Source organism: Arachis stenosperma, chromosome 4 (genome assembly GCF_014773155.1).
Source record: "Arachis stenosperma cultivar V10309 chromosome 4, arast.V10309.gnm1.PFL2, whole genome shotgun sequence".
NCBI lineage: Eukaryota > Viridiplantae > Streptophyta > Magnoliopsida > Fabales > Fabaceae > Arachis > Arachis stenosperma.
Window position 1 is genome coordinate 45,321,710 of NC_080380.1, and position 26,861 is coordinate 45,348,570.

Here is a 26,861-nt window from a genome sequence, read left to right on the forward strand (position 1 = left end):
TATTTTCTTTTCTTTTCAATTTCTGAAACTATTATTGTATGTTTATTTGTTTTTATCCTTTTGTACTTTAGTAAACACAGGGTGCGATCTTGTTTTTATTATAGCGGTCTTTGTTTGTGTTGATGAATGGGGTAGGTTGAGGAACTCTCAAATAAAAAGGAACCAAACCATTTCTCGAAACCCACAAGAATCTACATTCATATATATACATACCCCTTACCTTAGATAACATATACATACATCAACATTATTATTATTATTATTCCTAATGGAACATAACAATAACAACAATATTATTTTGCATTCTCATTGTGTAGAAGTGGCAATGGAAGAAGTGCACCATGTTGTGGCTCCACCACACAAGAGCACCTTCCAGAAGCTCAAGGCTAGGCTCAAGGAAACATTCTTCCCTGATGATCCTTTGAGGCAATTCAAGGGACAACCTTTGAAGACCAAATTTGTTCTTGGAGCTCAATATTTCTTCCCTATTCTTCAATGGGGTCCTAATTATACCTTCCAACTCTTCAAATCTGACCTTATCGCTGGCCTCACCATTGCTAGTTTGGCCATCCCTCAGGTTAGGCACTTTGCATAGTCCAAATGTTCTTTCTGTGTCGTAAACTATTTCTCCTAAAAGCCTAATAAACTTTTCCATAAAGGTACATGTAAATTTGACACGTGTTTTTTCTTTCTATTTTTTTTTAAATGTTTGAAATGTAAATAATGTACAAACTCATTTTAATTTGTGTATTATTCACATAAATAATTTTAAATTGAAACTAAATTTTTATTTAAAATAATATAATAAAGTGTAATCAGGATTGAAAATTTTAGACATTTTGTGTTTATATATTCTTTTTATTGAATTATGGATTTTCCTTTTGTTATTCAGGGAATCAGTTATGCAAAGCTTGCAAACCTTCCTCCAATTGTGGGACTATGTAAGTGTATTATTATTGATTCTTGTTCCACACAAGTTGTGCTATGATGGGGGGTGAGTTGTTATGTCATGTTGGTTGATTTTGGCATATATTTTTGTTGTTTATTTTAGATTCTAGCTTTGTTCCTCCACTTGTTTATGCTGTGCTTGGAAGCTCAAGGGACCTAGCTGTAGGACCAGTTTCAATTGCTTCTCTTGTTCTTGGATCCATGTTGAGGCAAGAAGTGTCTCCAACAACAGACCCTCTTCTCTTTCTTCAGCTTGCTTTCACTTCTACCTTCTTTGCTGGTCTCTTTCAAGCTTCTCTTGGGATTCTAAGGTTAATACATTAATTAATAATCACTTTTCTTCCCTTTTTTTCCTTTTAATTTTAATTACAATAACTAGAGTTATTACTTATCACTTATTTAGACGCACAAAATTATTATAAGATTTTTTTAGTAAGATACACACGTGTCTGTCATGTGTTTTGTCAGACACGGTAAAATATATCATTTTAGTTTTATAAAAGAATAGTAATAATTATTTTTTACATAATATATAGAAATTAAAAAAATTATTACATATAATTAGTAGTAGAGACTAAAAAAATATTACAAAATTGATATTTTGTTTTTTATTTTTAGTATATAGATGAGTGTAAAATGATCAGTGGGTCAAAATATTTCTGAAATAGTCCAATTAATTGTATTGCAAATCGTTATAGTAGGATTATATATATATATATATATATAATGTAATTGGTCTTGTTATTTTAGTAATATTCTTTTCATCTTTCCAAATTTCTCAATTATACTACCATAATTATATTTAATGCAGGCTTGGGTTTATCATTGACTTTTTATCAAAGGCCATACTTATTGGTTTCATGGCTGGAGCAGCTATAATTGTTTCACTGCAACAACTTAAGAGCCTCCTTGGAATCACACATTTCACTAAACAAATGGGCCTGGTTCCTGTTATGACTTCTGTCTTTCACAATGTTCATGAGGTTAATTAATTACCATATATATAATTATATACTACTCCTTTTATATATATTACAAAAACATAATGCATGAACACAGAGAAAATAAAAAAAATTATATACACTATTTTTATGTATTTTTGTATAATTTCCATTTTAATATTAAAAATAAATGATAAAAAATAAAAGAAGACAAAAAATTAAATAGTACAAACATTATTCCTCCAAAATAATATACATATACACACAATATACCACTTGCATTCATAAACAATGGTATTTGTTTCCATCTATATTGTGTCTCAAAAAGTGATTTTTGTGGTTTTATTATGTGGCAGTGGTCATGGCAAACAATACTAATGGGAATTTGCTTCTTGATGCTACTATTACTGGCAAGACACATTGTACGTTATTTAATTTCCCTCCTACTTTTATTTTTCTTTCTTTCTTTCTTTCTTTTTGCTATGTAATTTCTACTGCCAGAAATTACTGTATGCTTACAAAATACATTTGAAGAAAAACTTCTCCTATACAATAATTTTCCTTTACATAGTTAATTACAATTTTGTTATTTATTTACAGCTTTTATTAATCGATTATACAATTAATTTATATTTAAATATTTTACTTGAAAAATGATTTTAAAACAATCCATTTGGTTTTAATTATATAAAAAAATGTTCATATTTATAATATAAGTACATGTTTTTTGGGATAAGTAATATTTAATACTTTAGGTTTATTTGGTAACAAGATAACACTTAAAGATATTGATAGTTAACCTAAGTATTAGTTAAAAATTTCTCTCTGAGAAACATATGTAACCACCTTCAAGTCCAAGAGTAGCAATAAGACAAGGCCATTAAGACAACGTTAAAAGATGAAATCTTTATGGAAGGAGAAATCAAACACCTGTTTGCTCTTCACTTCAGAGTTCAGGCTTTAATTCCTATGACCGAATTTAAACATGTCACAGTGGGTTCAGAGTCACGGATTCCGTAGTAACCTCTGAGTTCAATGCATTTGCACTTTTGTTCTCTTCTTGAGAAAAATATATATTTAAATAAATTAGGCAATTTTTTTATGGTAAATAAATTTGGCATTGGTCATTTTATTAGAGTTAAATATGTTTTGAAACACTTTGATCACCGTTACATATCACTTATCAATAACGAACATCACACTCAAGAGTTAAGACTTTATGAGATTTAAATTTATTCTTTGTCAACTAAGATAACTACAGTTGTGTCTTCAAATTTTTCCTTAGACAAAAATATTTACAAACACTTAATATATATTCATTATATATTTTTAAAATATATATATATTAACTACGGTCAGTACACTTTATTTTGGTTTTTGGTACTGCTCGGTACTACCTACATTTAATTCAACAACAAAGAAGTGATCCTCTGGCCTCACCCGTTAATATTTAAGAGATATTTTATAAGGGGTTTTGTTATTTGAACAATTTAAATAGCCAACTTAAAAAAAAAAATCTTCCTCCATATAATATGCAAAATTGTGTTAGTACTATGCAGAATTGTCTATAAAATTGGTCAAAAAACTAATTTTTAATTAGTTAATTAATTTTTTTAATTTTAAAAATTTTCATTCTTTAGAAGATTTATAGTTTAGATTTTATCAAAATTTAAAGTTAAGAATTTATAGTTTAAAATCTAAAATGTAAGATAAATAAATTAATTTTTTAAACATATCTAAAATTAATTAAAAAAATTAACTCCCTAATGTTATTCTTTGTTATTACGCACCACTAAAAATTTATATGTGTAACGTTACTCTATTGCTAAAACACTAATCTAAACTAGAACCAAATTTCAGTTTTCAAATGTTTATTAAAAGGGTCTATAATCTATTATACCATAATTCCCGAAAATACCAATTTTTGACTCTGCAAGTAAACTTGGATTTATTAAAGTGCTCTCCATGTTCAAACTGTTCAAAATATTTGATATAATATAATAATGACGTACCACTCTTATTTTTGTGCATGAGTATATAAATAATGTACTCTCTCACAATAAATGCATCCATGGTAGTTGTGAATAACTCATCTAAATAAATGCATGCAGAGTATAAGAAAACCAAAACTTTTCTGGGTCTCAGCTGGTGCTCCTCTTGTATCTGTTATCATCTCAACTATCTTGGTTTTTGCAATTAAGGGCCAAAACCATGGCATCAGTGTGGTAAGTTACTTATACTCCTTTTATTCTCTTTCTATATTGATTTTCTTTTGTTAAATTCATATATTAATATATTTGAATACAAATAAATTAATTTAAATTGACCACAATGTTAAAATAACACATCAATATAGAAGGGAAAAATGATAATTTTGATCACAATTACTAAGTAACTGTGCTTTGCTAGATTGGAAAACTGCAAGAAGGAATAAATCCTCCTTCTTGGAACATGTTGCGGTTTCATGGAAGTCATCTAGGCCTTGTCATAAAAACTGGGATTATCACAGGCATTTTATCCCTCACTGTAAGTCCTATACTTTATATTTCATATTAATAAATGTTATTTTTATCGAAAAATATTAGGAACCGATATTTTTAGTATGAAACTAGAAAAACTGGCTACTATTTGTTCAAATATAAGACAAAATCAAAGAAAGTGTTGACCACTTAGAAATTTTCATTTTTATCTATGCTGTAAACTTATTGGATGTGTAAAAAACTAAAAATGTTTTACATTGATAATGCATAGAAAATAATAAACTCATATCAAGTATAATTTTTCATATAATGACCATGTAAGTTTTATATTAACACTCAATCATACTTTTACACTTACTCTCTGTTTTAGTTTGGAGCCATCAAAAACAAAATTTTGACAAACACATAGTAGAAGAAGATGCAGCATATCAATTACTGGTTCACAATTGGTTTGATCTAAACTATTATTAATGGATAAAATTGGAATGTGTTAAACAGGAAGGAATTGCAGTAGGAAGAACATTTGCAGCTCTCAGAAACTACAAAGTAGATGGTAATAAAGAAATGATGGCCATTGGATTCATGAATGTGGTTGGCTCCTTCACTTCCTGCTATGTTACAACAGGTTCAACTTTTTTGCAGCCTTAATAACCTTTCAAATGACTCCCTTTGATGCTAATGAAGCATAGCGTGAAGAAACTTACAAGTTAAGACAATGAATTTCAGGTGCATTCTCTCGCTCAGCGGTTAATAACAATGCCGGGGCGAAATCAGCCGTGTCGAATGTAGTGATGTCTGTGACAGTCATGGTGACCCTCCTTTTCCTTATGCCATTGTTCCAATACACGCCTAATGTTGTGTTGGGTGCAATCATAGTCACGGCGGTGATCGGTCTCATTGATATCCCTGCTGCTTGCCTCATCTGGAGGATCGACAAATTCGATTTCATTGTTATGTTGACTGCATTCTTTGGTGTTATTTTCATCTCTGTCCAGCAAGGACTTGCTCTCGCAGTAAGTTCACGAGTTTCTTCATGTTTTTCTCAAATTTCCTCCGGTTTTTCTATGTCATTGTCACTTTCTGGTACATCTTTAAATCAATATATCTAGATATAATAGATACATTGATAAAAAAAATAAGGTATGTTTTTTGTCCCTAAAGTTTACTATTTTCTTTAAAAATATCCCTAACGTTTAATTTCATTCAATTTTGTCCTCCAACATTTTTGATTCATTCAATTTTATCTCTTAACGTTTCTTATTAGTGTCAAAGCTGCCCCTGGATGTTTTCAATTTTGTCCATAATGTTTTAAATGAAGTTAATGTCTAGGGATAATTGACACAAATCGAAAACGTTATGGATAAAATTAAATGAAATTAAATGTTGGAGGTATTTTTGAAGAAAAACACAAAAGTTACAGACAAAAAACAAACTTTACTCTCGATAAAACGATGCACCAAAAAAGGTCAACGACATAAAAAAAGAACACAAAGGAGTAATTCACTAATTCCTTACTTTCTCTAGATAAAACAAGATCCACTGTTTTTTGGATATATCCTATTTATGCATCTAAAACAAGGGAGTGACTAGAATGCAGAGACATGCATATGTGGAATCACAAGTAGAAAAAAAAAAACACACATTGGAGCTCTTTTTGATTGACAACTAATGATTGTACTATTGATCAGGTTGGATTATCAACATTTAAGATCTTACTGCAAATTACAAGGCCTAAAACAGTTATGTTGGGAAAGATACCAGGGACAGACATATATAGAAATCTTCATCAGTATAAGGAAGCTGTGAGAGTACCTGGTTTTCTCATTTTAAGCATTGAGGCTCCCATCAATTTCGCTAACATAACATACCTCAATGAAAGGTTAGTTTCCGCCTTACATATTCAGTAATGTAAACTTGTTCTTGGTGCATTTTTTTTGTTTCCTCTGGTACTCAACATTGGCATGTCAAATTTAGGACGTTACGATGGATTGAAGATGAAGAAGACAACAAAAAGGAATACTCAAGCCTTCAATTTGTGATCCTGGAAATGTCAGGTAAGATCATGAGTTAAGACATACTAAAGTTGAAAATTCATATTGTGCTGATTTTCTTGTTACTAAGTTTTATGTTGCAAGGTGTCACTAGGTTCATAATTTCTAGGAATCACTAATTTACTCATGTTCTTCCTTCTTACCATGTAAAGGGTACTCATCCAACAAAAAAACTAATGTGCATCGCATCTTTTTGGAATTTTCAGCTGTGAGCGCCATCGACACAAGTGGAATTTCACTTTTCAGGGATTTGAAAGCAGCATTGGAAAAGAAGGGAATTGAGGCAAGGATCCTAAACGGTCATTTACTTTATTTATTTACACACTTTTTGATACATAAGTCTAAAATCTGCATCTCAAATGTGACTAATTCATGTGACTTTTGACAGCTTGTGCTGGTGAATCCACTCGCCGAGGTCATAGAAAAGCTGAAAAGAGTAGATGAAGCCAACGAATTCATACCAGCACAAAATCTGTTCTTGACAGTTGGAGAGGCCGTAGCTTCACTTTCAACAGCAATGAAAAACCAATCAACCATCCCAGAGGGAGCACACACAATTATGCCACATTACTGATAATTTAATTAACATTGCAGAATAAATCATCCAAAAAAATACCAAAAAAGAAAAGAAAGTTGTGGCGGCGGCAACTGCTGCAACCAAGCTACCTTCGAATTCATATATAATGAATCAGTGTAGCATCCTATAGTGTAAATGATTGTGTTAAGAAACTTTGTCATTTATGCTTCTGCTTATTAGTTGTTACCTTGCAAGCATTTTGATCTAGTTAAATGGAAAACCACTTGGTGCTTGCTAGTTCAAGCATTCAGAGTGATTTACATGTATAATACATAATTTAGAAGGAAAAGTTTGCTTAATTGTAAGTTATAACTAGATATGGTGTTAATATCCGCTTCTCATGTACTCTTGCAATAGGTCAAAATTAAAGCAATTAAATGAGAGGTAAAATGTGTTTATATTCTTGAACAATTTCTTATTACTGCAGCAAGCAGGGTAACCCCCAGGTGCGATTTAAGTTGACTTTTATTTCCACGACTATACCATATTAAAACTAAAATAATCTTAAAAGAATAGAGAAGATTGAGAGGGAAAAGTCATAGCAATATTTTCTATTAGTAACAGGGAAGTGCTAGGGTACGCTTTTTTCCTATCCTCTTTAAACACATTGGCAATGTATTTTTCACATGCTACACTGAAACATTCACCAAATTGGTTTATAGGCACCACAATTGTGCTTAGTTTGACTATCAATTCCCAGGCATCATGATCACAATGTATTTAAGGTAGGGTTAAGTTAATGATATTTACAATTGATTAGAGAGAACAAATGAAAATTTCTGATTATACTCAACAAGATATTGACCGAGTTTCTTTACCTAAATCTTTATTCACAATCCATGAAACTTGCTGCAAAGAATGACATGCCGAAAACCGATGCGTATATGGCAACAGGACTCACGAGACCTTGTTGCCATCACAGCATTATGACAGAGGAAACCCCAGTATATATGTCACACAAAGATCACAAGATCACAAGACTATGATTAGAGCAAAGAATCAGATGAATATTAAATGCCATAAATTTAAAAAGAAGACAGATATATGGATCAAACTATTAAACTAATAGCAAAAATCATAAATTAGTTACTCAATTTTAACAAGCCAAACTTCATGTTGAACTTCTTCTGATTATAGGCCAGCATTTCACTCAAGCTACAATCTAGGTTCCGCTGCTTTAGAAGTTTGTGCCGCGACTCTAACCTTCTTTTGAGGCCATGACGAAAGAAGCAAGGATAATCAATGACTTCATCGACTTGTCTCCCCATCACGTCCACTAAAAACCTAATCCTTGGCTCTAAAGAATTCTGTATGCTCTTGATCAAGATAGGAGGAAAACCAACAACCAAAGCAGATATTTGTGGGTCTTGAAATCCACATTTCTTTAAGAAATCATAATTGGGCACCAAAGCCTTTTTTGCATCTCTACTTAAGATTGCAGGGAAGTTCATAGCTACAGCCTGAAGATCTAACTCACTTAGGCCTATCGACCTCAGAAACTCTGAAGTCGGCCGGAGCCTCTTGTTAACACTATAACCCATTATAAACGGGAACTTCATTATGACTTTTCCAATCATTCCATCTTTATCAAGACCAAGGCTAGCAAGGAAGTCCACAATCTCTTTCAACTTTGTTTCGATGCTGTAGCTGATAAGCCGAGGGTTGATCAGTATCACTTTCCCAATTTGCTTCTCAGGTATGCCTAATGCCTGAAAGAATGCCAAGAGGGGACAGAGCTTCTCTTCGACGCTGTGCGAGAGTATGTGAGGGAACTTGGCAATGGCTGAGGTGACTTCATGGGGTTTTGTTCCTAGTGTCCTGAGACACTCAACCATGGGGACAATCTTCTCGTTGAGGTCCAGGGCCAGGATCTTGGGGCATTTCGAAACAATGGAAGGAATCTTCCTCTCTTGAATTCCAATGGTTCTCAAGTATTCCCAATTCTCCTTTGCTCTCTCTTTCTGAACACTCTCTAGGCGTTTGCACTTTCTGAAAATTCCATGTATGCTGTTATCATCAAACCCTCGATCCTTGAAGAACCACATCATGCTACTTCCATTGTGGGTGCCACTGATTTCCATCTTATTCTAAATAAAAAAAAAGGAAAAACAAAAATACATTTATAATTTTGATGAATTAGCTTAACAACTAAGCTAACACCGCCTAACAAAGTATATTTCTTTACGAAGTAACGAATTAACGACACACAAAGCAAATTTGGTTTCATATGAAATTGGAGTCCATTTTATAGTGAACTTTGCAAAAAGTAATGAAATTTTTCACTTGCAGAGAACAGCCACATAAAATAAGGAAAACTATACCAAAAGGAAAAAAGAAAAAAAAGAAGAAGAGAGATTATCTCTTACCTGTGGTTGTGGTGCGTAGTGATAGCACAGGAAAACTGATAAGAGAAGAAAAGAAAATAGGGTAATGACAAAAAGGGTAGTGATGATGTTTGAAATTGAGTTAAACAAAGCTATGCTATGCTGCACCTCATTGACAGTGTGTGTGTGTCGAGTGAGTGAGGGATGAGAGGAGGAAACAACCTCTTCCACTGTGATGATGATGATGTTGATGATGACTTTACACCGATATCAACGAACGACGTCGTTTTCTCTTATTCTTTCTAATTTCCTTTTTAACAAAAAAAAAAACCATCTTACATCAATTATTTTTAACTAAATTTAATTTTTATGTACTATTGTAAAAGAGTATTACATATCAAATTGTATATATATTTTTAATAAAATAATTAATTTTTAAATTCACTATTTAAATATTCCAAACACATAAATTTAAATAATTGCGTAAAAATCTTTATATAATTTTCACTAAAAAATATATATATTTGAAATTTAGAGCTAAACTTGCTGGAATGAGTTCAAAATATAATTTTTTATTCTCATGTCATGAAAAATATTTTATTTTTAATATATAAAATAATATTATATGGACTTTAGAATATAAAAGCATATACTAAGCTTATATTTATATTTAAAATAAAATTTTATAAATAATATAATCAGATTAGATTCATACCTACAGTTAAATACGAATAAAAATATTAAAAATAATTAATAACTAATTTTTTATTCATAAAAATATAATTTTTTTAAGATAAAATTTATATAATTTTTACATAAAATTAATAATTAAAAATTATTAGATAATAATTTAGTTAAATTTATTAAATTATTTAATAATTTTTAATTATTAATTTTCCGTGAAGATAAGTGGAGGTGAGTTTTCACCATTTTTTAAATAATTACTCCACTGTTAGAGAAATTAATGATTTTTATGTTAACACTTAAGTGGACGATGTTATGATGCATTTAGGTTTCATTTTATCCACAACCTCTATACATACATATAACCGTTAAAAAAACACTCCCTCGAATATCTCTCACCCTCTCATGTTAACCCTCCCACCTCCGATCCTCCTCTCACTTCAAAGTATTTGGTGATGAAAATGTAGCGAAAAACTTGTTCACGTAAACATTTTTTCATTCTTAGTCATACACAGTTGACAAATTTGTGTGGTTAACTCCGAAGAAAATAAGAAACGAAAACTTCCCTTAACGCCTTCTTTCCCCCTCCAACTCTTCCTCTTCTTCTATTCCCACATTTCCATTCCACTACTACTATCCACTTTTTCTTAGCCATATTACTTATTATTGTTGTTCAAAATATATTTAACATTAAAACACGGGGAGGGTGCATTATTATTATTGCCCTATTATTGCCATGATGCTCAACATTCTGGTAGGTTTCAATGAAAAATTGAAGAATGTTATCATGCGAGGGTGATTTAATTTTGACGAAGACTATGAGAATTAAGAGACGCAACGATGGTGGTGAGTCCAAATCTTGAACATGCTTGTCATGCACGGTATTTAATTTATATGGCTGTGGTCTATGTCCATGTACGATTTGCTTGTATTTGCGTATCAATAAATTTGTAACTAAAAAATATTAGGTAGACACAAAAAATAAATCGTTAAATTATTTGTGTATTAATATATATATTTGTTAAATTTATTTTTAATGTGTATCATATATGGTAATTATTTTTTGTGTCAGGTTATAAAATTAAGTAGTCTAAATATTTAGATGCTCATATTTTTTTGTTTAGCAAGCTATCTTTTTGTTTGGTATCAAGAGTTCTATTTAAGAGTTTATGGTAATATTTAAAAGAGAGACAGAGACCAAATAGTCTCGGACATAAAGCAGATGATAGACTGAAATAAGAATAAAGTTCTAATTTAATTTGCATAAAGGATAAAGTTAGAATTAATTAATTGAAATGAGAATATTTTAAGTATAAAATATTATTAAAGTTTCAGTCTCCATCTCTAAAAATTTTAGTCTCCTGTATTTCTACTGAAATACTAAATTTTGAAAATAAAAAATTTTAGTATCAGTATCTGGACCAATAAACATGATATTAAGTTCCAGTCTTTCAATCTACGTCTCAATATCTCAAAACAAACATTATCTAATAAGGGTTTAAATATTTAACTAACTTAGTTGGTCAAGTCATCACTCATCTACTTAAACAAGCGTTAAAATTCGTATTTCTTTTTATATATATGTAATTCATTAGCCAACAAATTTTTAAATAAAATTAAATTTACGACAAATTAATCATTTATTGTTGAACTAAAAAATAGTGTGAGAAAAAAAATGAACTAGAGAAAAGATGCTCATATATAGTTATTAGTAGTAATCATCATAAATTAGTGAAAATAATAAGTAATTAAGTTTTGCTTGTACACTAGTTTAAAAACTATTTTAATTTATTTTTTCAGGCATATACTCATAAAAGAGTAAGTAGCCAATGAGACCCACTCTTATTTTTATATAAATATAAGTGATCATGTTATATGTATATATAAAAATAAGTCATTAATTTATATAAAATATAAAATATATATTAAAAATAAATTAAATAATATATATATATTTATAAATACATAATAACTAATTTGATAATTATTTATTAATATACATATAATAATTTTTTTAATTATTATGTATTATTAATGGTTGTTACGCTCTTGCACTGTTGTCCTTCCAATGATGTATGTGATTTGCTTCATTATATATACAGGGATCCAAGATGACATGATTGATAAGGTAGCTTGAAGAAGGATGTTCAAGTCAAATTAGAAGTAGTAGAATAATAGTAACATAATTTCATGGAGCCTAGCAGCAGTAATAATATAATAATAATAATAATAATAATAATAATAATAATAATAATAATAATAATAATAATAATAATAATAATAATAATAATTGCATGGAAGAAGTGAGAATGGACGTGCAGTACCCGCCAGTTGTGGCACCACCTCATAAGAGCAGCCTACAGAAGTTGAAGGTCAAATTGAAGGAAACTTTGTTCCCTGATGATCCAATGAGACAATTCAAGGGTCAACCATTTGGTACAAAAATAGTCCTTGCTGCTCATTATGTGTTCCCTATTCTTCAATGGCTCCCTCAATATAGCCTCAAACTCTTTAAATCTGACATTATTTCTGGTATCACCATTGCTAGCCTTTCAATCCCTCAGGTTAATTAGTTACTCATTAATTTATTATTCTTAATTACTTTTACTTTTAATTTTGTCTATAATATTTATTGACAAAATTATATATTTATGTATAAATATATATTATTATTAACTTATTTTTAATATATATTTTTTAATTTAATTTATATTTTATACCGATAATTAATTTAGTAATTGATTTTTAATATACACCTAGCATGATTGATTTATTAATTATCGTTCAATGATGGTTTTTTTTTATCAGGGGATTAGTTATGCTAAGCTTGCAAGTTTACCTCCAAGTTTTGGACTTTGTGAGTGCATATATATTTCTTGGGTTTATAATTAAATAATTATAACTTAAAAGTTTCAGAACACATATTAAAAATTATTAGGAATATAATTTTAAGCATTAATGACATAAATATTATATAAAATCATCGTCTAATATAATTAATTTCACGTTTTGAAGATCATTAAAAGTTTACCATACAAGCATGAACAAATAGTTTTTCCTTTTTTATTAATGTATCAATATGTAATGAGAAATTCTTAGAGGCCAATAATTTTAGTAATTTTAGTTATTATTTGACTAGTCTAAATATTAAATTATTTTTAATAAATAAATTTTATTAATTTATGTTTATAAATTCTAAAAAAATGTGAATATATTATATTAAATTATGTATATAAATTCTAATAACTATAGATACAAACTATATGTATCTTATGTATAATATTTTTGTAAATATATGTACAAAATATAACTGGTTATGTATTAACAAAAAATAATAATATTTTTTAGTCATATAACATTGCTCATATATAATTATTGAATACACGTATAAACTAATTTTTTTTAGTGGTGCATTAAAATTAAATCCAATTATTAAAGCTATATACATACAACTATAAAATATAATTATCTATATTGTTACAGGGCGGAGAAACTTTTCTTTAAAAAATAAAAAATTAACGCACACCATTTACACGGTAAAATGACAAGTATATGAATGTGTTAGGAAGTTTGGGCTATTTAATTTAGTTGAGAATATAACATAGGTTGGTTTTGCATGTTTTATTTCAGATTCTAGTTTTGTTCCCCCACTTGTGTATGCTGTTCTTGGAAGCTCAAAGGACCTTGCAATTGGTCCAGCAGCTATTACTTCTCTTGTGTTAAGATCCATGCTTACGCAACGAGTGTCTCCCACATCACAACCTCATCTCTATCTTCAGCTTGCTTTTACTTCCACTCTTGTTACTGGTGTCTTTCAGGCAGCTCTTGGTATTCTAAGGTTAACATATCTTTCACTTTTCTTCCTATCTCAATTCCTAGCTGTAGAGTAGAGGTATCATGTTTACGGTAGAACATTCAAATATAACATTTGTTGGAGTAGGAAATGGATATTTTTTTTATTTTTTTTAACATTCAGAGAATAAAGTATAATTTCTTACCATTAATTTTATAAATAAAACTAAAAATAAATATAAAAAAAAAAATAAGGATAACATTAAATAATTGATATCATCCAATTTTTTTTCCACTAAAAAGAATCTATTCTCATTGAAATATGATATTATATATTCAAATGTCACCTAAGTATTAATAAGATGTTAATTTTTTTCTATGAAGATATTTGGGTTTAAATTTTGATTAATTTGTTTAGTTACACTTTAAATAAAAATAATATTTTTATAACATACTAAAATCAAATTTTATAATTTATCATCTAATAATAAAAAAATAAATTTAAGATCTTTTTTGTTATTATGATAGCTTTTTAAAAATAATATTTATTAAAAATATAATCATTTATGTATCTTTTGTTATTCGCTTAAATTTTTAGAAAAAATAATTTTATAATATAATATCAAAAATTTTATAAGCTAAAATTTAATGGCTTCAAAAAAAAGTTTAACATTAGACAAAAAAAAAAAGCAATCTATGCACATTCGTCCAAACTCAAAAAAAACTTACATAAGAAAATATTTTAAAAATATAAATATTTATATACTTCTTTTTATTAACTTAAATTTATTTGTTAACAATATCATAACGATATTTAAGTGTGTGACACTCATCATTTAACAGCTAGTAATTTGGAGTAGGTGGCTAAATAAAATCTGATGGACTATTATAACAAACAATTGCAGGCTTGGATTTATCATTGACTTTCTATCAAAGGCCATACTTGTCGGATTCATGGCTGGAGTTGCTGTAATTGTATCTCTGCAGCAGCTTAAGAGTCTTCTTGGAATCACAAATTTCACCAAAAAGATGACCATCGTTGATGTATTGAGTTCTGTTTTTAGCAATATTCACGAGGTTAATTAACATATATATAACTCCCTCTAATATTATTTCAATTTTCTCACACATGAATCTTATTCTATTTCATCTTTAATTTTGGGTTCTCTGCAGTGGTCTTGGCAAACAATAGTAATGGGCGCTGGCTTCTTGATTCTACTACTACTGGCAAGGCAATTTGTATGTAATTAACTAACTAACTAACTAACTATATATCATGAGAAAATATAAGGAACTAACTTTTAATTGGCCAACATTAGCTAGAAGAATTTTTTGTTAAAGACTTATAATTTAAGGTTCAGAATTTTGTAAATAAATGTCATCTATACACTAAAATCAACCATTAAATCAGTCACATATAAAATATATATTGGCTAAATAAATATGTATTTATATACAAATATATAGTGGTTAATTTTTAGTGTATATGTAATATTTTTGGACTTCTTATATTGATAATTAACGTACTTGTAAATTCAGAGCTTAAAGAAGCCAAAATATTTCTGGGTCTCAGCTGGAGCTCCTCTTCTGTCAGTAATAATCGCAACTGCCATACTTTTTGCAATTAGGGGTAAACATCCTGCCATTGTTGTTGTAAGTATGATGCAATATAAATTCATGATTACCATATGTATGTAATGTAATTATATTACTAAACAAATGTATGTATATATTTATATGTATTGGTAGATTGGAAAGCTTCCAGAAGGAGTAAATCCTCCTTCAGTAAAGATGTTGTATTTCGAAGCAACTCATTTAGGACTGGTCATTAAAACTGGGATCATTGTTGGTATTTTATCCCTCACTGTAAGTTTACAACTTATATATGTCAGGATTTTTTTTCAATGCCTTAACTTGGATTATAGTAACTAGTGTACTGATTCACTCTTTTATATATTAAATGTGCAAACAATATTAAAAATTCAATTAGTTGTTGAGATGATAAATAGTTTATATATATCTACTTAAAGGTCTTTAGTTTAAATTTTGAAAATAACATTTTTTTAAATTATATAATAAAAAGGTGAATTCTATCTAATTCTCTTTAAAATAAAAGATAAATTACCTTATAACATATTCAATAATTATTGGATAAAATTAGTTAGCTTATTATCATTCAGTTTAACTTTTAATTTAATCTAAATTTTGATTACATAATTAATCAATTAACCATGATATAATCTTTTTTGTAAATTATAACAATTACTAAACATCAAAATGTTTTAAAATTCTCACTTGATAAATTAGAGAGAGAAAAGGGATTATATGTACATATAATAATTAAAAAAAAAACAATGATGATAAACTTTTTTTTTGTATATATGGCAGGTGCTTGGTGAGAAGTGAATATGAAGAGTGATTGATAAATATGAATATATGAAAAAATTAGATAATAATATTGGACGATAAATGATCTAGTAGAGAGAGTGTAGTAATATTTTTTCTTGGTTTTAAGTGGAATAACACAAACAGAATCTCTAATGACTTTAAAAAAAATCTCAAAAAAGTATAAAAATTTTTTCTTATTTTTTATTTTTGTAATTTTTTAATGTGCAATTAAAATTACAAAATATAATTTTTCTAGTCACAAAAAAACATATATATAATTTTTCTAGTAATTTTTATAAATTGCAAAAAAATTATACTTTGATTAATTAACTAGTTAAATTATCATAACTTAGATTAAATTAAGAGTTAATATTAACTGTAATAAGTTAATTTATTTTATCTAGTAATTATGAAACATATCTCAAAAAATAACTTACCTTTTATTTTAAAGAGAGTTGAGTAGAATTCATCTAATAAAAAAAATTTAAAAAAATGTTAGATACCAATTTTTTCACATTCTCATTATATAGTATAGTATAAATATTGAAGTATAGATATAGGATAGATTAATGGTAAATAATAATTTTTTGAAACAGGAATCTATTGCAGTTGGAAGAACATTTGCAGCTATAAGAAAATACAAAGTGGATGGTAATAAGGAAATGATAGCTATAGGGTTGATGAATGTAATAGGATCCACCACATCATGTTTTGTTACAACAGGTATTATATAGTACGGTCTCTAATTAAGTAAGAATGTATGTTAAATAGTTGAGTAACAGATTAAACCATCTATTTATATATTTCAGGATCATTCTCTAGGACGGCTGTGAACCACAACGCAGGGGCAAAAACAGCGATGTCGAACGTAGTTATGTCGGTGGCAGTGTTGGTGACACTCTTGTTTCTGATGCCATTATTGCATTACACACCGCATGTGGTGTTGGGTGCAATCATAGTAACAGCAGTCATTGGCTTTGTTGATATACCTGCTGCTTACCGTATTTGGAAGATTGATAAATTCGATTTCGTTGTCATGTTGACTGCATTCTTCGGTGTCATTTTTATCTCAGTTGAGTATGGCCTAGCTCTTGCTGTAAGTTTCCACATTCATCATATCCTCTAAACTTTGATTCACATCTAATTTATTTCAACCATAGTATATAGTTACAGTATAAAATATATGTTAAAATAATAATATTATATAACTAACAAATATTAATATTTTAAGTTAGTATTTATCTAACAATAATAATTTATACCTATAATTATGAAACTTTGTATCTATATTTATCAGAAGTTATACATATAAATCAGTAAAAATTAATTTATTAAAAATAATTTGGTATACTAAAATCTATTGGCCATCTAAAATTTTCTGTATATTAAAATACACATTGAAAATGAATTAAACAAAATATGTATTTATGTAAATATATATTTATACATAAATACATAATAAATAATTTGATAACTGATTTCTTTTTTGGTACTTGTTTTTGTTTTAATATAGTAATTAATTAATACATATTGCCATATTGGTACAATAAAAACCTAAATGAATAAAAAGCGTGGTTTAAAGTTTAAACTTTTTTAAAATGTATGATTTGATTCTGTACTTAGTTTTCTTTCAACTTTACTTCTTAAAATAATTATGTTAATAAAAAACATTTTTTTAGGATTTAAATTGTGCATTTTGAAAAAATAAACTACACATAAACAAAGTTCAAGAATAAATTGCATTTTTTTTTTCAAAAAAACTAAGGTCCCAAGAAATTTAAGAAGCCTTATTATAGTAGCACCCTTCTTGGAGGTTGAATATTTGAAAAGAAAAATCAAATTATGTGAAAGTTGTTTGATTCATCATTATGATTGACTAGAGGAAATGCTGATCATGGTGATGATATCAGGTTGGTTTATCAATCTTAAGGATCCTATTGCAAATTACAAGACCAAAAACAGTAATGTTGGGGAACATACCAGGGACAAGATTGTATCGAGATCTTCACCATTATAACCAAGCTACAAGAATTCCTGGTTTTCTCATTTTAAGCATAGAAGCTCCCATCAACTTTGCCAACATCACCTATCTCCAACAAAGGTTGGTTTAATTTAATTTTAAAGAGTAAGTATCTAATTTAGTCTCTATCCATTTTTATGAAAGATAAAGCAATTTTAATAAAAAAAATAGATATAATTCCTTAACTTTTTTATTTTAAATAATATAATTTTTCTGTTAAAAAAATTATTAAATAATAACAAAAATTAATTTTGTTAGAATTTTAAAGTTTTACAAAATTCTTTTCACTATTTAGCAATATAACCAATTATAATTACTATTACCACCACCTTTTTCATTTTCATCATTATCACTTCTACCTCTATTATTTATCCTCATTATTATCACTTCTACCTCTATAATTTTTATTATGTAATCACATTTTATCATCATTGTATTTCCTCAATCGTCATCATCGCAAAGATCAATATTATTATCAACATTATTATTCTCTTTTTTTATTTCTTATTGGATGTTTTTTTTCCTTTAAAAAATATTCATACTATAATTATTTTCTTTCTTGCAACATCATTTTTATAAATAATTTTTCTTCACTTAACTATTATTGGTGTAGAAATTTTTAAAAGCAAACTTATTAATAATTTTTTAGAGTTTAAAGCCCCAACAAAATACGAATAGAATAAACTCCCACAAAATTATTTATTATTATTATTTAATGAATTTTTTTTAAAAAAATTGTATTATCCCAAAATAAAAAGATTGAAGATCAAAGTATTCTTTTATTTTTTTTACAAAAATTACTTTGTCTTTTGTAAAAATAGACAAAAGCGGAATTGGGTATTTATTCTAATTTCAACTTTACGGTCTTTTTATCTCACTAAATTATTATATTGTTTTCAAGTAAATCAAATTGACCTATGTAAATTTCACTGCAAGTTAAACTAGTTACCTAAATTTTGATGGAGTCAAATTAGTTTCTAACCTTTTATTTGTCTTCATATCATTTGATTATCTTCAGTATAGATACAAAAATGACATGGAGAATTTGATTTAATATGAAAATTTGATGGATCATCAATTTAACTAATAGGTGAAATTTCACGATCAATTTGAGCATTTATTCGTTAATTTTCTTTCTATTGATCAATTGTTCACATTTATTCTAGGACTTTGCGATGGATTGAAGAAGAAGAAGAAAGCATGAAGGATAACTCAGTTTTTCAGTTTGTGATATTGGAGATGTCAGGTAGTTACATTATTATTGTGAATAACTATATATAATATCTGTTTGTAATTTTATCAAACTTTACTTCTTGCGGATCATAATACTACGCAGTAATAACGACAAGACGTTTTGAGATTTTCAGCTGTGAGCAACATAGATACAAGCGGAGTCTCACTTTTTCAAGAGCTGAAATCAGCATTGGAAACCAAGGATATTAAGGCATGAATAATGCTAACTCACTCATACATATTCTCATATTATATCAAAAATATCATGCGCACATAAAAAAAATATAAATATATATATATATATAACGGTCAAATCAATTATAATATATATATATATATATATTATTTAATTTATTTTTAATATATATTTTAGCATATATTTTATACAAATAATTAATTTGAATTTTTTTTCTTTTACTCGTGACATAATTGTATATATCACATATCTTCACACCCCTTTGGATGGACATGTTTGATAAAAAGACACGTTGTTTGGGAGGAGATAGATATAAACCAGATGACATATGTTACTTTACTTTTAATTTTCTCCAAAAAAATATATATATATATAATAATAAATAAAAAAATTGTCTGAATTTTATCTATTGAGATGTTAGAAAACGAAAAATAAGGACAAATTTATAGCTTTTCTATCTTATATATAGGAATAATGCTAAATAAATAAGTTTTTTTAATTAAACTTTTAATTATTTTTTTTCTCTTCTTCTTCTTCTTTTTTTTTTTTTTTTTTTTTTGCTTCTCCTTCTCTCTTTTTTTTCTCTTTCAACAAGTTTTTTTTCCCTTCTCTTTATTATTGTTTGTTATTCATATAGAATTTTTGTATTATTTTCCAAAATTTTGTGTTGACTTTAAAAAATGTCTATGTTATTAGATTCAGATTAAAAAAAATAGATGAAAAAAACTAAGTAACCTGTTTGACATATGTTTAAAAAAAAATATTCATTTAGTACTTTTTATGTGTAATTTTTGTATATCTATTCTTTTGTATATGAAATATTTAAATTATGGTGGTGAAAAAATTAAATATGATTGGTCAGTTTAATTGGGATTATAAATTAAAGAAGCTCAACTGATCGATCCACTTCGCTATAAAATCCAGTTGAAAATAAAAATAATCAAAAAATGGTAAAGCAAGTGAAACATTAAACCAATTTGAACTTTTTATTGAAAAATAGGTTTAAAAATTAAATTTTAGAAAGATTAATTTATACCATATATTATTTTTAATAAAAAATATATTAGAGATTCATCAGAATTTATTATTTTTGACCATTATTTTGAATCACCAACTCAATTCTTTTAATTTAGTAATTCAACAACATAATTTAACTTATATTTTTAAAAATTGATTGACTAATAATTAATAATAAAAAATAAATTTTAATAATTCTCTAACATTTCTTATATATTCTCAAAATATTGACTTAAAATTCAAACTAAAAAAAGTGATGAATACCTTTCTCAACTATTAAATGGGTTTGTGAATTTATAATAGATAACTACAAAAATATTTAATAACAAAAAAATTAACCAAAAATAAATAAAATTTATCTTATTTATATTTATTAATTATTATTAAAATTAATAATATTAAATAAAGTAAATTTGAGCTGTTTTTTTGGTGTTCCTTGACTAATTAAGATGTTGTGATGTAAAACAGCTAGCATTGGTGAATCCTCTTGCTGAAGTGATAGAAAAGCTGACAAAGGCAGATGAATCTGACAGCTTCATTAGAGAAGAATACCTCTTCTTGTCTGTTGGAGAGGCTGTTAGAAAACTTTCATCAATAATGGAGAACCCCCCTTCAGTCACCATGCAACAAGAGCAGCCACCTTACATGTAAGTACCAACAATATGCACATCCATTAAAATCATACTGATTAATTTTTTTTTGTTAAAATATATTTTTTTTTGCTCTAATATCTTTAAAAATATCTATTTTTAGCATTTAATTATTTAATTTAATTTAATTTTCAACGTATTTAATTTATTCAATTTTATTCTTAATATTTTTAATTTATGTCAAAATTATTTTTAAAGGTTAACTCTATCTAAAATGTTAAAAATAAAATTAATTTTAACATAAATAAAAAATATTAAAAATAAAAATAATAAAATTAAACATTATAAATATTAAAAAAATACAAATATTAAAGATTTTTTTTGTCATACTATACCACTTTTATTAACAAATCATCGAAATAAATTAAAAAGACCACTTCTATAAAGACATTAAAAATATCTTTTTTTAAGACATTTACATATGTTATGATATTATTGGACATCTTTATTAAATCGGTTAATAATTTATTTTTTAATAAACCAAAACAAAATCGGTTTATTATAGCAACAATAATAAACCCAATTGTCCGCATTATAATTATTAGACCTGATTTGATCCGATTGATTTACACAATCTAAACCGAATCATGTTTAAATTTTTTGATAAAAAGACAAATATATCCCTAATTTTTGTTTTAAAAAAACATTATCCAGTAGGTTATGTAAATTGATCGGTTCGACCGGATCTAATAACAATTGAGTTTATTGTTATTGTTGTAAAAAATTAAAAAATAACCGATTTATTAATACGTCAAATAATAATGCAATACATAAACGTCTTTAAAAAAGATATTTTACGTGTCTTAATGGGAGCATCCTCGATGAACCAATACCATATGCCAACAAGATCATTGAAAAGCGCCGCATTTAGAAATAGAGGATATTTTTCAGATTTTCTTGTATCTTTTCGTTCGCATTTGCTATTACTATTCACAAAATTTGAAAGGTACAAAAGGAATGATTCAAGAAAATTTGAAAAAGATTCTATTTTCAAATGTGGTGACACGTGATTTTTGGATGATTTTGGGAATAGTCTTGCTGACATATAGTATTGATTTATTTTGGTTGTTTGTTATATACAATTTTATAATTATATATATGCTTCTTAAATTATACAATGATTATGAATATATCCATAATATAATTTTTGTGCAGGTCCCCTCCAACAGAACTCCCAGTAGAGTCGCCTGAATACTCTAACAACGTTTAACTGCGTAGTGAACTGTGGAAAATTGGTATGAAATTCAGCCATTTCATGTTATTGATTGATTGCCTTCATGTGCTTTTGTGCACACATGATCACAATGAAATTAACTAGTGAATATTGTATACACGAATCACAAATAAAGAGATAGATAGTCATGTATATAGATCAAGATATTTGTAAGTTGTAACAATTATAATAATATTGTATTTATAGGTTTTTCAAATATTAGAATAATTAATTTAGTTAGTGATGTAGTACTACATGTATTGAGAATCACTAAAAGTTTATTACTGCTCTTCAATTTTGATACTACACTTCAATTTTCCTGTCACACAATGCATCCGTCAGAGTCTAATATTTTAGACTCAACAACCCTGAACAGAAATAACAAGGGTACTCTGGATATATAAAACATTAACTACCAATCAATTACGATATATATTCGTTTATTACAAGTATAATTATTCTACTGTAATAATTTGATTATTCTGGAATTAGTTATTCAACATAGTGACTTATTTGATAATTAATATCTAATGTACGTAGGCATTTTTTGCAAAAATAAAATAATATCCAAGCTTATTATTATTATTATTATTATTATTATTATTATTATTATTATTATTAAAGTTACCTGAAACAGATAGATTGGACCTGGACATGGGTCTAAAATTCTTTTGGGCGCTAAATTCGACGTCTTTATAAAAAAGGTGTTGTCGTCCAATGTCTTGAGGATGGAGGTGGTACTTGCAAGAAAATTTCGATATTTAAGTTAACAAAGATTTTAGATAAGATTTTATGTAGATTAGAGTTGAGAAATACCTCAAGTGGAGGGGGTATTTATATAATTGAATGAGTGACTTAGTGGCCACTCTTGTAACCTTCCCTCCTATTTTAGTGGGTAGTTATCTTCTCCTTTTTTTTTCTAGAGGGTTGTTGAGATATTATATTTGAATATATGAGCATCTTTGTACATGTAGTTAAGGTTTTGTACTAAAGTCGATCTAAAGAGGTCGGACACACAGCCATTGTAGAATTCGAGCCTTATATGCTTTTGGAACTGGCTTTCAATTTTGAGCCAAAGTATGAACAGTGTCCTTGCTTGAGACCAAGTTCTTGGAAGTTGGACTCGAGCATCCATTTAAATCGTGGATGCGAGTTAATCAGGTCGGCTTTCTCGACGTGTTTTGAGGATCCAGGTCAAAAAACTCGACCTAATTTTTGAAATGATGTGACGTTTCACCTTTTGTAATGTTTGCACGCTTCTTCGATTATATTGGTAACCATGCGCAACGTTTAATGTATAAGAACTCGGTTTTTGGTAAACAGACTTTTCTGGCTATTTTAAAATTTACTTCGCAAAATCCCGAACCATGACCCTATAAGGGAGGGGGGAGCACTTAGTGTAGTTTTCATCATGATTTAGTTAGTTTCTAGAGAGAGAAGCTCTCTCTTCTCTCTAGAATTAGGTTAGATGTAGATTAGGATTTCTTTTAAATCTAAGTTTAATTCATGCTTTGATTTACTTTTCCTTTCTAATTTATTGTTCCTTTACCCTTGCTTTCCTAGTTTAGTATTTTACTTTTTGTATTTGTTTACTTTGTTGTTGATGCACTCTTGTTCCTTTTATTTTCCTTTAATGCAATTTATGTTTGATTTCTTTTATTGTTGATTTGCTTTGTTGTTGTTAATTTTCTTGCAATTGGTAGTTTTAGATTTACTTCTTTTGCAATTTTATCTTGCTTTCCTTTTATGCCTTCTAAGTGTTTGACAAAATGCTTGGAAGGATGTTAGAGTAGATTTTTCTCCTCTTGGCTTAGGTTGAGTAATTGGAGACTCTTGAGTTATCAAACTCATTTGTTGATTGATAATTGGAAGTTGCTAGTTGACTTGAATGTCACTAAAGCTAGTCTCTCATTATGATTTGGCTAGGACTTGTGATCTCAAGTTGATATCCACTTGACTTTCCTTCATAGTTAGAGGTTAACCAAGTAGAGCAATGAACAATTCTTGTCACAATCGATGATGATAATGAGGATAGGACTTCTAGTTCTCATACATTGCCAAGAGCTTTCTTAGTTGTTAGTTTATTTCTTTTGCAATTTACATCTCTTGTCTCTTAATTCAAAAACCCCAAAACATACTTCATAGCCAATAACAAGAACACTACCCTATAATTCCTTGAGAGACGACCCGAAGTTTAAATACTTCAGTTATTATTTTTATTGGGGTTTGTTCTTGTGACAAACAAATTTTTGATTGAGGAATTGTTTGTTGGTTTAGAGCTATACTTGCAACGAGATTTCATTTGTGAAATTCTATACCATACAAACAATTCCCGCTCATCAGAGAGAAACGTCTTGCATTTGTTTTCTGTGCCCCAGCCCCTATTTCAACTCTTCTTCCATTGTTCTTCATGTGTTCTTCAAGTACTCAATCCATACAAGCACAAACTCTTTCCCATTTTCGCCAATCCTTGCGTTTATATCAAAATTTTGGCTAGATAAACTCTTGTTCTTTCTCCTTTTCTTTTCTTTTTTAAAAACAGTAGCCATGATGAATTCTTACTCTCCTTCATGTATAGAAAACTCCTCTTGAAGCACCCATGGAGCATGCCTAAGGAGTTAGAGAGATTCGAGTTCAAGGTGGTTGAATTTCGACGTTTTTGCGATACTTTCGGCCAAAAACGAAATTGCACCATCACCAGTTGTGCTTATGCCCTTGTGTGCACGTTTTCTAGTGTGTGAAATGTTTAGGAACTGAATTCAATAAGAGGTAAGGGTTAGGATTAGTTAGAGTATGTCTGTGCTTGTTTTTGGTTTTCATATGAGCCACTTTGTGGTGATTTTGTGCTTGCTGAAAATTCAGTGATGCTTCTCTATTTTGGACAATTATTTGAGTGATATATGAAGCTTACTTACCTTTGGAAATTGTATGAAATAACTGAAATTAATTGGAGCACTTGGGGTTTAAGTTTCAAGCCTTAAAAGTCACTAAAAGTGGATAAAAATGAAAAACTACACCCCTGAAAATCCAGCCACTAAATAATAATGAAATTCACATGTATAAGGATTAAAAAGAGGATAGAAAATTGATTTTAATCCTATGGAATAAAGGTGTAAAAGTAAAAAGGGTATTATGGTTATTTTTCGGTAAAACGAGAGTTAAAAATGTAATTTAAGTGAAGAATAAATAGAATTCTGAACTTAGTATCATTATGGGTAAAATAATAATTATATAAATTAATTAGGTCAAAATTATAATTACAATAAAGTTTCGGACCTAAATAAAAACTTTAGTAAAAATTAGAAGTAAAATGGTAAAAAGCGGTAACTAGAATAAGTAAATAAATTAATAAAGGGTAAAATGATCTTTTAGGTCCCTAAGGATAGAATTGGCATTAACTAAAAGTATTATAGATAATTTGATCATAGAAAAATAATAGGATTAACCCGATAACATTTTGACGGTAAATAAGGTTAAACGGTAAAACTAGAGTACTTAGTGACATATTAGTAATTTTAGGCATAAAGTCAAACTAAAAATGATTAATTAACTCAATGAAGGAGAAAAGGTCTATTAAAAAAACATATGAGGGTAAAGTAGTAAAGTAATAACACTAGTGGTGAAAGCGTCACTAAAAGTCTAAAAGAAAACTAGAAAAACGAAGTTATGTACAAAAAGGATAAAATTTAAAATGTACAAAAATACCAAGGGGCAAAATAATAAAATATGTGATGAGGCTGAGATTTTAAAAGAAGGAACCGGTCACAAGCTTTCAAAAAGAAGGACAGAGAAGTCCCTTAGAGATAAATTTTATTTGAGATGTGCTGCGGAAAAAGAATTGTAAACTCCAAGGTGCCAGAGGTTGTTTGGAGGTAGGTATTATCTACTGACTGCTAAAACTTTGTTTTCCCTTTATGTGTATATTATGGCGTCAAGTTTTGCAACGATTTCCTGTTGTCACGGATTGGTGATATTCTTAACCACATCGACACGTATGCACGGACGGACACAAATTGGGAAACCATATCTAGGACTAGTTCCTAGGTAACATCGGGTTGTGGGTAGTGAACCGACAATAATAGGGGTAGTAATAAACCACTATTTTATGATTTATCTTGTGTTGAATTGAGTGGTTTTTATCATATTCTTCCTACACTTATTCATGTGAATTGCATGTTTTACAATTGCCTTCCTAATTCTATGCTGTGATTAAAAAATTGCTTCCTAAGCCCCTAAATTATTAATTTTTAATTCTCCCTCTATTCCATTCGATGCCGTGATCTGTGTGTTGAGTGTTTTCAGGCTTTATAGGGCAGGAATGACTTGGAGAACGGAAAGGAAGCTTGC

The 26,861-nt window shown here is 28.3% G+C and overlaps 3 protein-coding genes across 5 annotated transcripts; 2 read left to right on the plus strand and 1 right to left on the minus strand.

Moving 5' to 3' along the window:
* The first annotated feature begins 205 nt into the window (after nt 1-205).
* LOC130974120 (probable sulfate transporter 3.3) lies at nt 206-7,375 on the plus strand. Its single transcript, XM_057898872.1, has 13 exons — nt 206-577; nt 893-941; nt 1,052-1,259; nt 1,760-1,931; nt 2,246-2,311; nt 4,001-4,114; nt 4,299-4,415; nt 4,868-4,994; nt 5,096-5,382; nt 6,058-6,248; nt 6,344-6,423; nt 6,627-6,703; nt 6,809-7,375. Exons 1-13 carry the CDS (start codon nt 269-271, stop codon nt 6,992-6,994), a joined length of 1,983 nt encoding a protein of 660 aa, XP_057754855.1. The 5' UTR covers nt 206-268; the 3' UTR covers nt 6,995-7,375.
* On the minus strand, nt 5,062-9,544 carry LOC130974121 (transcription termination factor MTERF6, chloroplastic/mitochondrial-like). 3 transcript variants are annotated; one of them, XM_057898875.1, is made up of 4 exons: nt 9,364-9,544; nt 7,816-9,084; nt 6,182-6,410; nt 5,062-5,291 (listed from the first exon to the last, which is right to left on the minus strand). In XM_057898875.1, the coding sequence occupies exon 2, from the start codon at nt 9,076-9,078 to the stop codon at nt 8,080-8,082; it is 999 nt and encodes a 332-aa protein (XP_057754858.1). In that variant the 5' UTR covers nt 9,079-9,084; nt 9,364-9,544; the 3' UTR covers nt 5,062-5,291; nt 6,182-6,410; nt 7,816-8,079. The 3 variants fall into 3 exon arrangements, with proteins under 3 accessions (XP_057754858.1, XP_057754857.1, XP_057754856.1); XM_057898874.1 differs by having other exon boundaries at nt 5,291-5,449; XM_057898873.1 differs by having other exon boundaries at nt 5,291-6,410.
* A 2,734-nt stretch (nt 9,545-12,278) lies between these two features.
* Nucleotides 12,279-22,511, plus strand: LOC130974946 (probable sulfate transporter 3.3; the record flags this gene model as incomplete). Its single annotated transcript, XM_057899783.1, has 14 exons — nt 12,279-12,569; nt 12,814-12,862; nt 13,636-13,843; nt 14,703-14,874; nt 14,971-15,036; nt 15,337-15,450; nt 15,547-15,663; nt 16,782-16,908; nt 16,995-17,281; nt 18,096-18,286; nt 19,372-19,451; nt 19,573-19,649; nt 21,120-21,298; nt 22,457-22,511. Coding segments are annotated over 14 exons (2,013 nt in total), but the record flags the coding sequence as incomplete, so codon positions are not given.
* Nucleotides 22,512-26,861: the final 4,350 nt, after the last annotated feature.